The sequence below is a fragment of the Xiphophorus hellerii genome, chromosome 9 (assembly GCF_003331165.1).
Source record: "Xiphophorus hellerii strain 12219 chromosome 9, Xiphophorus_hellerii-4.1, whole genome shotgun sequence".
NCBI classification, from domain to species: Eukaryota; Metazoa; Chordata; class Actinopteri; order Cyprinodontiformes; family Poeciliidae; genus Xiphophorus; species Xiphophorus hellerii.
The window spans coordinates 4,757,615-4,774,460 of record NC_045680.1 but is presented as its reverse complement, the minus strand read 5'-3'; the positions used below and the strand labels follow the sequence as shown (position 1 = coordinate 4,774,460).

At 36.7% G+C, this 16,846-nt stretch overlaps 1 protein-coding gene across 5 annotated transcripts in view; it reads right to left on the bottom strand.

The window, feature by feature from the left end:
* Positions 1-16,846, bottom strand: part of csnk1g2b (casein kinase 1, gamma 2b) — a 46,826-nt gene that overhangs the window by 21,431 nt on the left and 8,549 nt on the right. For all 5 annotated transcript variants that reach the window (XM_032573052.1, XM_032573055.1, XM_032573054.1 and 2 more), the window contains exon 3: positions 3,579-3,648. In XM_032573052.1, coding sequence (XP_032428943.1) covers positions 3,579-3,648 — 70 coding nt within the window. The remainder of the gene's footprint in view (positions 1-3,578; positions 3,649-16,846) is intronic.

The following is a 16,846-nucleotide window of genomic DNA, read 5'->3' as shown; positions in this document are numbered from 1 at the left end:
AGGTCAGGAAACATTGATTTATAAAGTACAATTAACACTGGAACTGAAATAACCAAAACAAATAGACAAAAACAACCGAAACGACTAATAAAAAGAGGCAAGATGAGACCAATGAACCAGACTGAAGCTTTTAATCATCCAGTCTTTGGTAGAAAGAGACTAGAGAAAATAAATAAATAAATAAAAATCACACAAATGAAAATTATTGAGCTCATTTTAATTGATCATGCAAGTAACTGATTTATTGCTTATTGCGATGGGATTGAGCAGCATCTGATCACATGCTGTTCGCTGCACATCTTCCCCTTTTCTCCCCAGCCTTTTTCCTGTCAAATTACTATCCAATAAAAGATCACTAGATCCAGACAACTCAATAAATAAATAAATACAATAACCTTTAGCTAAGACTTCTGATAGGATAGGGTTGAAGATGACCCACCGCTCTTACTCGAATATGAATACAATATGGAGGTCAGGCTGTGTACAGAGTTTGATGCAGCCATGAAAAAACCAGATGACTTCAGGTTGAACACACCTTCACTCTAGTATGACAATAGGACATGCATCAATTTGCTTCAACAGGGCTCACTTAAGAGCTCTGAGACTGAATCAATCACTGAGATTTCTACAGCTGTGGATTCGTTGGTGGTCAAGATGAAAAACATGGAACATGATTGCCTTAATTTGTGATTTATGAACGACCAGAGGCAGTTTAAAGAGGGAACAGCAGCAGCTAAATCACAGGCAAAAAGAAGACAAAAAGGCACACACATAAAAATTAAAATAAAGCAAAACGTTCTACAATAGAGATATAACCTGCATTAGCGCTACGTTCACACAGCAGGGTTTGGCGCTCAGTTCCAATATTTATATTTATTTTGTGTGGTTGGAGGAAGTGTAGCTTGACTGTGTAGCATGGCAGAAATCTAGGCGATAAATCTACTTATGTTGTCAACTTGGCTAAATGGGGACATGTGACCCTGCTCGTCCTGCCTAGGCCAAGAGCCTCCGATATGTCATAGTGTGAACTACTCAGCTCTTAATGCCAGCAGGGGCTTATCTGCACACTCTTAATTCTGCCTTGCTCTAAACACAACCCAGCTGTTGAGTCTGTCTTGGCATGTTTGTGACTAAACTACCACTGAAGACTGAAACTTTCTTTTAGAATTGGCTGTTTTTATTTGTAACTTGTATTTGGTAATAGATACTGCATCTGTGCTGTGTAGTGGTTGATTAGACTCTTACATTTACATATCTGTGGTTATATATGTTTGATTGATGTCAAATGTGGGAAGGTTTTATTATTCAGTGGTGGGTTTCAGCTTCTAATGGACCCATTAAGGCTGGAAGGATAATGTGGTAGTTAACTGAAACAGGATCTGCTCTGAATGAACGTTTCAGGACTCATTCATGGTATTCGGACACTGCTGTTATCTCATAATTTAGGTGAGGACAGCCAGAGACGAGCAACATCTTTTAGCAGATTTAATTTGCACCGCTGACCCCGTGACCTGGGGACATGAAACGAGGTAAAACTAAAATTATTTTTCAAAACAGGCCCAAGGTCCTATTTAAAATTCAGCAGGCTGATTGATAAAATACATCCAGAAATATGAATAAAAGTGAATCTTTTTTGTAGTTAAGGTAAAAAAAAAAAAGTCTGTTTCCAGCTTCCTTTCTGTTTTTACATATTTTGTCTTATTCTACATAAAATTCCAAATAAATTGAAATCCTAGGTTTGTATTGTATGGCTGCAATTAACTATTTAAGTAACTGATTAATCTATCAATTAATCTGGCAATAAATCAAAGAAATTGCACATTGTGCATATTTTTCATTAAACCACTTAAATCTTTTTTATGCAATATTAGAAATAGATTAAATATGCAAAAAAGTAATAATTCACAGTTAAGTTACTTCTGATATCAACATGTGAAAAGATCAGCCCTTTCTGTTTGGCTAAACACCAACAAAGAGCTGATCTGTTGATTTTTTTTTTGTTATGATTAATTGATTAATAATTGAATAGCAAAAGTGCTTAATAGAATTTTTTTGCATAGCAAAAACTACTCCACCTGAGGAGATCTGGGCACAACATATTTACAGATGAACAAGGTATTTTTGTATATTAAATGCAACATATATGTATTTTTTGTACATATTTGGCTTAATTACTCCTTCGAGAGTATTCTTTCAGAAAGTGTGATGTTTTAGAGTCGTTTTGGTTACAAAATGATTTGACAATTATTTCACTAATTGATTCGTCAAGATTTATCAGATTAATTGTTTCAGCTCTGTAAGTTTGTGATTAGCAAACCAGAGGAAAACAGAAACCCATATCCATGGTAATGACACTGAACGTGACGAGCAGAGGGACTGTGTTGTGTATCCGTTGGTAAACACGGATTAAGATTAGCTGACATGTCAGAATGAAAGATGAAGCTGTACAAAAAGAACCGTCTGTAGCTTGACAGCGGTGAGCGTTTGCAGGCAGGATACAGTTAATCACTGAGGCAGAGGATACTGAGACTGGGGAAGCTATCCAAGTAGACACCATAGTGGCTTGAATGCTTCTAGAGGCCCAGCTATAAATAGTCAAGGACTACCCTAATGCCCCAACTCCTTATCAACACTGGAGGGCTTTTGCTTTGGTGCAAGGAGCCAAGGCTCTCGCACGTGGCACTAAATTTGACCACAGGACACACACTTAATGTGGGAGAATCACTTAAAAGATAAACCTTCGCACACTAATAAAACCGTGCTCTTACAATCTCTCAGCATGAGTTTATAAACCCATACAGCTTTAATTTCAACATTTATAAGCTAAACTCCAATACAATTCTAATAAAAAAAACAAACTTTGATATAAAGGAATAACAACACAGATTAGATAAGTGCATTATCATATAGCTGTGTGATATAATTTAAATTATGCCTGTCAGCAAGTTGGTTTATTGAGAGAGACAAAGCTAAACAATAAGAAACAGGTTTAAAGGTACATGTTAGACAATATATTGTCACTAATTATATAACTAAACCAGTGAAATGACACTGTATATAAAAATTTACGCCAAATTTTTCTAAATAAATGACTCCAAAATTATTATGATAAGCAATAATATTACTGTTTTGAGACCATTTTCAAGTAATATGTTGACAATGGGATAATAATTCAAGTACGTCCTCTCAAAGACAAATAAGAAATAAACACTGGAACTGGAAGATATTTTAAATGTCCAAATAAAAAACACAGCAACCAAAATACTCCTTTCTGGAACAAACTTCCAGAAAACTGTAAAACAGCTGAAACACTGACTTCCTTTAAATCTAGACTAAAAACCCACCTGTTTAGGATTGTATTTGAAACGTAATCAATTACAAATTTATTAATGGAACTTGACTTAATGTCGTGTTTTGATTGTTGATTCTACGTTGCATTGTGTTTCTGTGTTTGATATGATGTAAAGCACTTTGAAATGCCTTGCTGCTGAAATGTGCTATACAAATAAAATTTGATTGATTTGATTGATTGATAGTTAAAGTATTGATCTGTTGTGGTGAGGCTGAATTTCTCTTACCTGAATTTCCCAACTGTTTGTAAAATCTGTACTCCAAATGGAGCTGTGGCGCCCTGGACTTTATGGGTTCCTAAAAGAAAAAAAAAACAAAGAAATGATAAATACACAGCAGATAATAAATCAGATCCCATAGGTCAACTTAAAAATTTCCATTTCATTTTATTAATTTCATTATTATATATTTGTTAATCGAAGCTATGCTCTTGGAAAGAGATGATTGAACACTCTTTTGCTTAAGTTGACTGTGAGGGATGAGGTTGGATGCAAAGTGTTTTAAGCTGCTACACAGCAGCTTTTGTGATGACATGGCTGATATTCAAGCCACCAGGTCCCACTGTTCATTATATTGCCAGCTGAAGCCTCACAACCTAAAATGTAATCTGATTAACCCCACTTTGGTGATGACAAGGGCATTTCAGACAAACGTAGCGAGGTTAGAACCAACACAATCAACTTAATTCCTTGCCCTTAATCTGCCTTAATCTTCAATATTCAACTTGATTGATTCAACAGGCAAACGACAGTTCGGTTAGAGCAGCGTACAGCATTTATGCTTGAAATGTCCTTCAACATACCATAAAATTATTATGTCAACATGTAACATTAAGACATTAATGTTACTCCAAAAAACATCAATACCAGTTGGGAAAAAATCTTCTGCTTTCCTAGCTACACACTGCCAGCCAGCTATGTGAAAAAATGCTTTTCTTTGACAAAAATTCAGCTGCATTCAAGATATTTCTGGTTGTGAAAAACAGAAAATCATGGTGTGGAAAACACAAGCAGCCAGTCATCTGCTAATATCAGCCTGTTGATACTTTGTGTTGCTCTATAAAGTTCAGACAAAGAAGAAAACAGGGATTATATTCTTTACAATGTTATATTTTTAAGGGAGTTTTAGCTGTAGGATATAATTGTTGTTTTAAATAAAGGCACTCAGAACAATTTTGTTCTATTTTTAACCCGGTTCGTCACACCCGAGAATCTCACATCAGCCGAGGTCAACTGATGATTAAACCTCTTTTAATCACGTTGCAGGAAGACACAGAGGGGGAAAAATAACACAAAGGGCAGAAAAGATGGAGTTTGGACTTGTAGTCATTAAGCAAAGCACCCTAATACAGAAAAGGTTTCTCATAAATTCAAAAGAAGGCGAGTAAAAGGTAAAATGACATGAAATGAAGGCACCACAAGGTGAGAATAAGGAGAGTCTAAGAAATGACCAGTTGTATCCATTAAGAAATCAGAGATACATGTGTAATTAAAGTGCTAAATATTAATCCATTTTTAATCTTTTGTTTTTAGATAAAACCATCAATAACCAGCTGGCTAAAGATTGGAGATTTGATCAACTTTAAAAATACAAACTGGTAAACAAAATACTGAAAAAAGAAGCATTTTTGGTTCTTTATTCATCAGATGGAGAATTAAAAACTTCTAATATTTCATCAGTTAATTCATCAACTAACATGTTATTTCATGTACTTTTTCAGCTTAAATTAATAAAAAATGTCTTAATGCAAAAATATGAACAATAATGAAACTCATTCACTTTCTGCTGAAAGAAAGTGAAAGTAAAAGAAGAAATCATCTTTTTTTACTTGGAATAAATCAAAATCTGTCAAAATTGGCTAAACAAGACCAGAAAATGGTGTTAGAAGAAAAGCTCAATAGAAATGTTTGTCTATAAAAAAAAAAAGAAAACTAAAATGCCTTTCACATATTTCTCCTGATAATCCGGGTTGATTCCACAAAAACTATATTTACACTACAGGAAAATACAAAAAAATAAAAAGATATTGGATTATTTTTCTATTATCTGGTCATTTGCTCAGCGCAGGAGACATCACGGCGAGAATAAATGCAACTATGCACACAACAAAGACGAAACTGAGTGGAAGACAAGAGGCAATAGAGAGGAGTGGAGGCCTGTGGGAGTGAAACACGTGACTGTTTGGGAGGTGGAGTGGGGAACTGCTGCAGCGTCATCCACCTCCCACATGAACACAGACGAGTGTGTCTCACACAAATCAGGCCATGGCAGAGAGCACAGGGACAGAAAATACTAAATATATAAATAAAGAGGAGGTAAAAAAAATAAAACAGATGGCAGCAAGCTGCAGGAACCTTTAAAACAGCTTACAATGGGAAACACAGGCTTATGGCAGCTTCATGTACTTAGGAGTCATCTTTATTCCCAGCAGATGGGCTAAGCTGTAGCTGTGTAAATGACCGGGGCCGAGCTGCAGGAGCCTGATGAGGCAGGGTTTTTCATCACTAAGTTTTCTGAGTCTTTGGTACAAATCATTTATAGCTTCACCTTTCTTTGTGCATACCTGAACAGTCTTGAATAGAAATAAGAACAATACACGCATGGATAAACTTCCTCGAAATTATGGAAAAGGTTGTTTTAAGGAGGAAAAAAGCTGTGTTATCAACATTTGACGTGAGCACAGGCCCGGCAGCATGGGCGGGCATTGCCCGCCCACAGAGTCAGCCGTGCCCCCCCGGACTGGAAGCTGTTCGATGTTTTTACCTATAAGTGGCCAATTCTCTGTTATTCCTATATCGATTTGATACAGTAGGGGCTTTCGCACTTCCCATATCTGTGCCTTTTGTCATTTTTTTTTCAGCAGTTAAAACTGTTTAATCTGTTGTTAACACGTCGTAACCTGCTTTTCCGAGCCACCTTTAAACGCAACATGAACGCTAAGATGCTCGCGCTGGGTTATATCTGTGTGGCAGCGAAGAAGACCTGCTGCTGCTGCTATGCAGAGCTGCACACGTGTGTGTTAGAATCATAGCAGCAAACCAGCAAAACGCAAAGAACTTTGCACAGTTTTTTCCCCAAAACTAACCGACTGAGTTGAGTAAAGCTGTTGGATACAGGTAATGTTAGCTAAAAGATGACTAGCTAATACCAGTACAGCACCTTAAGCTTGTTAAAAAGTAGCCTGTAGGCTACTGATGTTATCTATGTTCAAAAGTGGGTAGTACTTGTTACACTTGAGTAACTTTTTTGGAAGGTACTGTACCTTTTTCTTTTACTTAAGTCATATTATTATTGCGACATAGATTCATTTTGCCCCCCCAAAATAAGCCGATGCCCCCTCTGTTAAACTCGTCTGGTGCCGGGGCTGCATAAGCAGCTCAATCCGCGTCGTACTTTCTTCAAAATACAGTTGTTTCCACAAACGTTTCAAAGTCCTGCTACTGATAATATGATGCATACATGCTTAAAGATTTAGCATTTTCTTATGCAAAAGTGTAACTTAACATAGCAGTAACATGCTTTTTCATGTAGGAGTGCACATAAAATTACGACTATATTCTGGTAATTTCAAAAACTAAAAGTCTGTTAGTCTGGCCCTTACGCTCTGTCCTACATGAAGAGTTTTCAATCTGTATTTTTTTATTTAAAATGATTAATTCAATATGTTTAAATTAAAAATCGTAACACATGAGGGCATGGTGAGGAAAGAAAGTGAATGCTGTTTGGCAGTATGAGCAAGATGGACAGCTGGGATGATCTAATGCAATGTATAAATAAATATCTGCGTTGTTATCACCTATGAACCCGATGTGACTTGTGACACAGTGTGTATATGTATGCCGCGTCCAGAAGAACAGACCCAGCATTATGCATACGGCCCAGAATAGCTGCTGACCTTTGCTCGCTCACGCTGAACCATTTCACAACCTGCAGTGTGATTAATTTATTCTTGGGCTAATTAGCTCTTATTTCAGTGTGCAGAGTTTTGCTGAGTGATCCCAGACAATTGAAAATGGCGGCGGGTATCTTTATTGACGCCGTCTGTAAGATCAGAGGTGTCTGTGGTATAAATGAGAAAGCATTTTCAGAGAGCAACAGCTGGCTGCTGTGCAGCACATCTCCAGTTTCAGATTTAACATACTGAGATGGAGCCATTAGCTGCCTAACAAACTCCAATGTGATTATCTTGGACTGGAGGGATTGCACAGAACTGAACTATGACGGTTCAATCAGGACTTTTGTAGTTGTTGCATAGCCCCAAATTTTAATAGAGGGTTTTATGATCACCGCCAGACTCAATGGCACATATTTATAAAGCCAATTCTACATTAAAATTACACTCCACGGTGTAATTTTAGTGTAAATTACACCAAAATTACACCATGGAGTGTAACATTTCTAATTACAGAGACGTGACATCCAGTTGCTGTCGTGTTATAGCACATCTGGCAAAATAAATATATTGCAAGTCCTAGATTTGTGTATTTTATACACTAATTAAGGAGTTTTTGGTTTGGCAGCCATGATCAAAAGTCTTGTACATTTTTTGGGAAGCCATCGTTTCTTGTTTTAGGAGCTGGAGGTTTTGTTACAACCCTAGTTACTATGATAATATTTGTGATATTCCTAGAGATGTACTAATCAATCGACCAAAGATTTAAATCATGTTGTTATTTTCCCTTGATTGGCTCTGATCAGAGCCAACAAAGAGAAACAAGTGTTTAATGTAGCAGTATTTAAGTAAGGTAACTTTTAGCTGGACATACTCAAACTTCAGAATGGTCCAGTTTGTCTCTTTTGTGTATCAAGCTTGCTCAATTTCTTCATTAGATGCTATTTATTCTGCCAAAACAATAATTAGCATTAATAAAGCAGATGTACCGACACAGCACTTCAATCAACCAGTCATAAAAAAGCCTGTAAGGAAAATATTATGCTTTAACTTGAAATAAAACATTTTTAAGCTTTCGAGAACTGCTTAAATATCATCTCCACTCATAAAAGAACACCTATATGAATGCCGTGTGCACTATGTGTTCAAGCTACAGACTGAATAATCTTACAGACAAATTACAAAAAGTTTGTTTTTTGGTTTTTTTTTACTGCTGATGGAACGAAACTTAGTGCTGGGTGAAGCATGAGGGATGAACCACAGACAAAAGTAAAATGGTTTCTTTTAATATTCAGCAGCTTTATTAGTGAAAATCTTCTTATTTGCACAAATTTCTTCAGTCAAAAATTATTTTAATGGAATTACTATTGCTGTTTGAAAACGCATAATAAAGACAGCTGTATTTGTGATCTTGTATGATTGTTTAAAAAGCATAATAAACCTAGATGAATGGAGATTTAGCTTTAAGAACATTATTGACATTTTCTTACTAAAAAGAACTTCAGCAACACCTTCTGCTGCAATCGTCATCTACTCTGAATGCGCGTTATGGATTTCAAGAAGTTTTTTTTAAAACAAAATAAAAAAAGAAAATCTGCATTTCCTTGTTTTGTCTTCAAGTTCTCATACAGTGAAAGCTTGTTTATACCCAGGAAGTTGACCCTCCACCTCCCCCCAAAAAAACACTTTAGTGCAACAAATCTGTCAACATATATTGAGAAAGAAAAAAAAACTAAGGCGCAAGTACTTTGATAAGAATATGAAGAAGTGAAAGGCTACTGTAAGACAAGAGCAAAATGTACATAAAACGTACCTGGGCATCCACACAAATTCATGGGAAGTTCCCCTCACATGAAGCCAAGAGGCACATCTCCTTTGTCCAGTAACAGAGGAGCAAGGCGTGGCATGAAAACAACAAACGCTGTTGTGTTCTCATTGAGTCTGTACTTGATAAATACCAATTTAGTAGGTCCTAAAAAAGGCTGGTAATGACATAGACATTTCTTTGGTATGTTGCGATTCGACTTTGAGGCCCCCAATTTTTTTTTTTTCTTAAATTTTTTGCCTTGAATTTTTATTTACCCTCAAAGACTGGGCGTACCAAACAAAACAAGGCAATTACATCAGCAAACACTGAGTGGTAACTCCTACCGCTGCACACGTGTGTCACTATCAGTGTGAAAATAAAAATATTATGATTTTCAGCTATTGAGACTTTGATTCAGACACAGCAGCTATACTTTATGTCTAATACAGAGTTGCTTCAGAGTGAATAAAAATAAAAAACGATTTCCCTTACATACATTGTTCCATCCAGATATTTGCAGTCAGGATTAAAACCTGGTATTCTAGACACATACTTGTCATTTTACAGCATTCGCTAAGTGAAACTGAATTATAATCACCTCAAAGTCAGAGAACATCGCTAACATTCATCAACACTGAATAAGTAGAAGTGTCCCAAAAGAGCGTTACCTATAAACAAAAGCAGCAATATTTTCCTTCTTAGGATGCATTCACACCAGCCCTGTTCAGTCCGCTTTAATCAAACTCTTGTACGTTTGCATGGAATGTCTGGTTCATTTTGGGGAGGTGTGAACACTTAATCAAACTCCAATGTGAACCCAAAATGAAAACTCTGATCCAGCTACAAACCTTGGTCTTGATTCATTTGAACTGAACTATGGTGCGGTTCAAATGCATATGTGTATCCCAAGCAGACCGGAGACCGCTCTAAAAACAGGAAGTTAACTGTAGTGCAGGGAATTCTGGATAAATATAACCAAATGAAATGCACTAGCAAGAGAAATGGTTCATAGTGTTTCACCAAAGACAAAACAGAAATCCTAAAACCACAAAAATCCATTTTGTGACAAAGGAAGTTGCACTCTCGTCTTCTTCTGAGGTTTTCATGCTGTTTCTTTCAGTGGTTCTTCGTGCAGCGCCACCACAGGCAAGCAGAGGAACTGGCTTTTCAAAGGGTTTGGTTGGTATGACACAGAGCAGAGTGAAAGCGAACCACACCAATGTCCTGTTACAATAAATTTTTCTGGATGATAAATTGGCCCAGATATATTGTTGTTTTGTGATCATTTTTAAATAATATAATGGGAATGGCATGCAAGAACACATTCTTGAATTAAAACCTAAAAAACCCTAAAATGTGATTATGAGTAAAATGTAAAAAAAAAAAAAAAAAAACAAACATCTGAAATGCTCATCACTACCCCTCAACAAAATCCATCCAAAAATCCTCTATAAACTAAGAAGTACAACCCTAATTGTTCCTGTAGTGGAAACATGCATTTATCCTGTTTGGTGACAGAGCATTTAAAGTCTTGACATCTTTAAATCTCCTTCTAAACATGTACATCTCAAAACTGTTAAAAATAGCCCGAGGTGTGGTTCTGGTCTTTTTTTTCCTCCTCTGCCAAATTATAATCATCCAATACTGTCTCAGTTATTTTGGTTCTAGTTTACCTCTTCCATTAAAATGCTTTAAACACAGGTTGAAGAGCCATAAGTGGAAACTCATTCCGTCACCTAGATCTAATAAATAGAGTGACCTATAGTTTCTCATATTAAATTAAAATAATGAACAATGTCAGTGTCTCCGACAGGAAAGGTTCATATGGAATAAGTGAATAGTGCTTCACCGTGATCCATCCAGGATGTTACCCTTGAAGGTGCAATTACACAGCACACAGTGCTTTGCAGGCACACACCCTACTCCATTTTCCAACCCATTTATTTTGTAAGGTTACAATTTACACTAAAGCATTTCTGACCAAAACCGCATCATCATGCTTGATGCTGCACAATTTATCTGCTCCACAATTTATCTGCTCCAACAATTTTCCAAGCAAGACCCCTGGTGAAAGTTTTAGAACCAAATCTTCTCAAAGAAACAACAATGTGCGTTTGTGCGAACAAACAGGGTTGCTTCTGGCTACTGATTAATTAGGGGATTAGCTAGTTGACTGAAGGTAGGCTTTTTACATGCTGTTGACATCCCAGGATTTATTCAGTCTGCCCAGCATGCACTCCCGAAGGTCTGAGAGGGGTAAGGGAGGACCTTAAATCGTCAAAATGTCACTTTAATTCCAGAAAAACATGCTGATAAGGCTTTTGTGGCTTCACAGTTCTCCGACAACTGCCTCATGCCCAGCTTGTGTAAGCTGCTGAGCTAGACTGCAACCAGAGCTGCTTATCATGCTTCAGTGGGAGGCAGACAGGAGAGCTGGACACAACACCTCAGATTTCCATCCCAATATCACGACTGACCGGCACCGAGAGCGACTCCACTCAGAGAAACCATCTCGCTTAAATGCCTCTGCATTAGTGACTCAGCCATTACATAAAAACAGGTACAGGAGGTATTCATCATTAATGTTCAATATACACTGCAAACAATTACCAACAGAAACATAACCTTTGCACATTTCTGAGAAAGACGTTTTAATGAAAGATTTCTGATATTAAAAGATGAATGGGAATCTGGCTGATGGTAACGGATGATCACATTTGTGTCTATGGGTCAGTCCCAAACTAAAAATGTTACATATTGTTCTGGAAAAAATAATAGTCCACTTAAAATGATCAGTTTCTCAGATTTTACTTTTTATACATGTATGTTTGAGTGAAATGAACATTGTTCTTTTATTCTATGAACTAATGACAACATGTCTGTGAAATTACAAGCAAAAAAGTAGTATTTATTTGCAGAAAATAAGAAATGGTCAAAATAACAAAAAAGATACGGTGCTTCCAGACCCCAAATAATGCATAGAAAACAAGTTCATATTTATTTAGAAACAACAATGCTAATGTTTTAACTCAGGAAGAGTTCAGAAATCATTTATTTCATTTATTTATTTATTTTTATTTATTTATTTGTATTTGGTGGAATAATCAGGAGGTTTTCAATGGGGTTCAGTTTTTTCAGAACTGTATTTAACCATTAACCAGGCTGCATGGTCAATGGCACTCTTTGGTATGGAAGTTGTTACTGAGGAAATAAACATTAAAATGTTGCTAAAGCAGAACAAACGCATAGACGAGTTATGTCTTAATAACATATTATTAGAGTTGAATGCTGAAAAGGCAACGTAATGATGAAAAGCAGGCAGGGACTGAAGCATTCATGATTAGAAAAATAAAAAATGTCAATAATCAGACAGGAAAATATTTAAACTCTGGAACAGCGATCTTCTGTCACAACAAAAAACAACTTATGGCTAATATTTGAATTGTTGAAAAATAAATGGAAAAGAAACAACTTAAAAAAGAAAACTATTTTCTATAAATGTCAATAGAAGTCTAGAGAAACACTTTTAGTGGCTGAAGGTATCATAACTCTTTCAGCAATGAGCAATACAGACAAAGTTTTCATTCTATCAACAGAAATGATAAAAACAAAAAAAATCATCATTAATTTGTTTGCATAAGTCCACCACTGCTACTTTAAGTAAAGTAATTGTGCTGTTTCATGCTGAAGTATTTAGTAATGCTGTTATTGAATTTGCAGAAGAAAAACATATTAGCCAAAACGCATCTTACATTTGGAGGGTAAAACATAAACAGACATGATTTCTGTAGTTCGAATGATAAGAGTTTGGTTTAAGACAACCAAATCAAAGGGTCAGTTTCTGAAAATTTGGGGGTATATTTTAAATTATTTGATTTTAATGGAGAAACTAACCTGTGTAGTAACGCATTTGTCATGTTAAAATTGACAGCAATAACTGTATAATAATTTCTTTATTTTTTATTCTATGAATTTTCAAACCTACATTTGTTTTTGTGTACATTTTTGGGTAATTGTATATTGTTGTCTAAATCCATAGTAAACAAGTAAAATTAGTGAAAAAAGTTGTCTTTTTGTCATCCTTATTTAACTGATATTGAACACATAATGCAAGTCTCCTTCATATTCATCTTTCACGAAAAAAATTAAAACTAAAAATGTACATTTTCACATCTGTACATCAACAAATATTTGTTTTACAATCTGTTTTTTTTGGTAATCAGACAGACTATAAATTCATTACTCTCAGTCCCTGTAAAACGCTGCAGTGTATGGACATGGCTGACACACAATGCACAGTGGGGCTCTGTTCATCCTCCCTAGACAGTCACTCCAATATCAGCCTCTGACAGAAACACCCTGCACTGTACAATGAGTGTCAACACTACAGAGTTCACTTATTGCTGTCCCACAAGCTTCCCAGAGATATTACAGCCGCTCATCGTGGCCAAAGGGAGTAATCGCTGAGAAGAGGATTCTACGGCTAATTATCACTCATAAACCGATGATATCAGAAGTGATTGTGAAAAGTCCACCTCACCCTCCTGTCTCACTGTGAAACACAGGAGAGGAATAGAGGCTAAAATCCAAGCTGGAAGGGATCAATGGCATTTTTAAGATAAACTGAAGACAGATGGAGAACTATCGGATGGCTAATTTAAACATTCAAACTTTTTTTTTTTTCCCTTTGAGGTCCCTGGATCTCCCCTAAAACGCCCAGTGTACCCTCGGTCACATAAAGGTCTGTCAGTTAGAGAAAACATGCAGCTGGACCGACGGTCGTGTCGACAGGGCCTTCCAACAAAGGCAACCTTTCAGCACCGTTTCTCCCTTCTCTCTTGCCTTTGCCACTACGTTTACAGCAGCTGAAAGGAGGATAGGCGTGCAACACATCTGTCTGATCATGTGCTCACAGTGGCATTCCCCTTCATCCCAGCTGCAGGAAGGTGTGCCTCAAAGAGCAAAGCAACTACACAAGAAAAACAGACGATAAAAAGGTCTCAACAAAACGCCAAATACTCCTCCATAAACTGGCGTTTACAATCTATCACAAACAAGAACAAAGAGATTAAAATCAGGCAGCCATATCAGAGTAATAAACAAAGTCACTTTCCTGACTGTGTGGTAAATCATCAACCTTTATTCAGGCAGTCAAAGTAATAAATTTTACCATTACATTTTTACTGAGAAGACAAGTTATTTAGATTTTACGTAATTAATGTGTTAAGACTAACATTTGCTAATTTTCTTGTTTTCTACATAGACCAAAAAAAATGCAGCACTAGACCAACTGATCGATTGACTCTGGGGAAAACAGATGTTGGTCTCATGAACTAAACAACTTGTAAATTAATGGATAAATAATTGCATGACTGCAAAGGGCTCCAGAATGCAACCACAAACTCTGTTGAGTCAAACCCTTTTCTTTTTCCCTGGCTGCACTGGTGCAGCTAACATTTGTGCAGTCATGAATATTTTTTCCTTTCTGTTCAAGTTGCATAAATAAAAAACAACTAGACAAGTTCAGTGCTCAGGGTGAACCTGTCACCAAACCCTACTCTGCCTGCAGCTTAGTCAGGCACCATTAAGGCCTCCCAATCCGAACTGGTTTGTCTGTTGAACTTGGTACCAACTTCTCAGATTTAATGGAGTACCCATATTGTTGTCGAGGATATGACATGCTAAAATATTATAATGGTTTTATGTCAGCAGTGGTCAAAGGAGTCTTCGTTTTTTCCAGTGGTGGACTAAACTAAAAAGTAAGTTATAAAACACTAATCATAAACATTAGTCCTGCTAACATTAAAGAACTACACCAATACAGTATTTAACAGAAGCTAATGCTAAAGAGCTAAATCCAAATTATATCTGCCCTCAAAAGACTACAACCCTCAAGCACCAATGTAATTCTGACATAATTTGCATGTTGCTCTCAGATATTGTATGTATTTTTATATCTTGTTCTCTACTGTCCGTGTTTTATTTTGCTCCTGCATGTTAAAGTTACAGTGAGAAAAAACCTGTAACTTTATTTTACAAAAAAGTAAGTATCGAGTCCGATGCTGTTGTTCCGGGGGAGGGGAGAGTGGTGCGCCGCAGTACTCCGATGTCGTTTTGTTACTCATTCTGCTGCAAGTTGGCTCAATTTTGACGCGCAAGACGTAACCGGTAAAATCCGGTTTAGGATTTTCAAAATAAAAGATCCGGAAGTAGTTCATTATTTCTTGCGCGACCCGGTACCAATTGTACCGGTAGCGGTCCGCGGCCCGGTGGTTGGGGACCACTGCTCTAGAGCCTGGCTAATGACCTAATTATTCTATTCAGGTGTGGTGCAGCAGAGGCACTTCTAAAAGTTGCAGGACACTGGCCTTAAAAGACTGGAGTTTGACACCCCTGAGTTAAGGGTTCTCTCTGGGTACTCTGGTTTCCTACTACAGTCCTGCTGACTAGAAGGTGAACTGACTTCTCTAAATTGCATGTGTGAGCAGGATTATATGTACTGAGCGTCCGTTTTCCATAGGATGAACTGGCGACCTTTACAGGATATATGCGCCTCCCACCCAATGAGAAGGGCACAAGCCACCACCGCCCTAACAATAAATGGGAAGAAACAATGACTGGACAGACGGAGGTCGAAACACCAATGATGCAACTTCCTTAAAAATCCCCAAGAAGAGTCTCAGATTTTCACTCGACTTCATATGTCACATTTGAAGACCAATAAAGAAGCTTAGAGGATCTTCTCTGCTTGTAAAAACAAGGATCTTAACGATGACTGGACTGTGTGTTTGTGCTGCAGACATCATGAACTCACAACTTGTTCTGGGAAGCACAACATATCACCATAGCAATAACAGTGTGCAAAATGTTAATATCACAAAGGATTGGAATGCAGTAATTGTATTGTTACTGTGTTTAATACTAATTTTCTGCTGAATTGAGTTTCATGGCAGTAGATGTTCAAGATGCTAAAGCACAAAAAAAGGAAGTATCTACTTCAATATTTACCAATATTATCACCACTGCACGATCTTCTTATCTTATGCGGCCCTTTAGTTGTTATTTTAATAAATAGCAGTGACATTAACAAATGTCAGTTACCTTTAACAAATTGATGGCGAGTGAGTCATGAGCAACACGCTGCACAAAGACAACACATACGATGCTTGTTCATTAATTTGAAGCAGAAACTGAACTCATTTTTCCCCAACAGTAGAAATGGCCATTCTAATTTAATTTTTCATTTAAGCTTTTTTTCATAGAGTCAACTATTGTCCTTTCTACACTGACCTGTTTTAAATTTAAAACAGATGCTGTTTGTGTTTGCTGATGAAAAGATGAAAAAAACATCAATAACAAAATATTTTTGTACATTTCAAAACCATCACATCTCTATATCTCTAAATTGCATTGAATTGTTAATCCCCAAGTAAAATGACAAAAATGTGACTCTTCAAGATATCCAGTAACTTAGTAGACAAAGTGATAAAGGAACAGTAAACAGTCTGGGTGCATCCAAATATTGCAACTTACTTAAAACCCAGAGCAAAACATTAGTCAGAAGACTTGCATCATCAAATTCCCTTTTATCTGTAAGACTCTGTAAGCATTATTTTAGATTTGATGCGTAATTGAGGTGACAAACAGAAAAGGTCACAGTGTGGTGCTAAGTGCATGTTCATTTTTGGTTGTTTTCCATAAGGCGCCCCCTAACAAATTTTTATTTTATTTTTCCTCTGTGGATTAATTCAGGTTTTTTTTTTACTGAATAGAAATAAATCTGAATGATGCAAGTT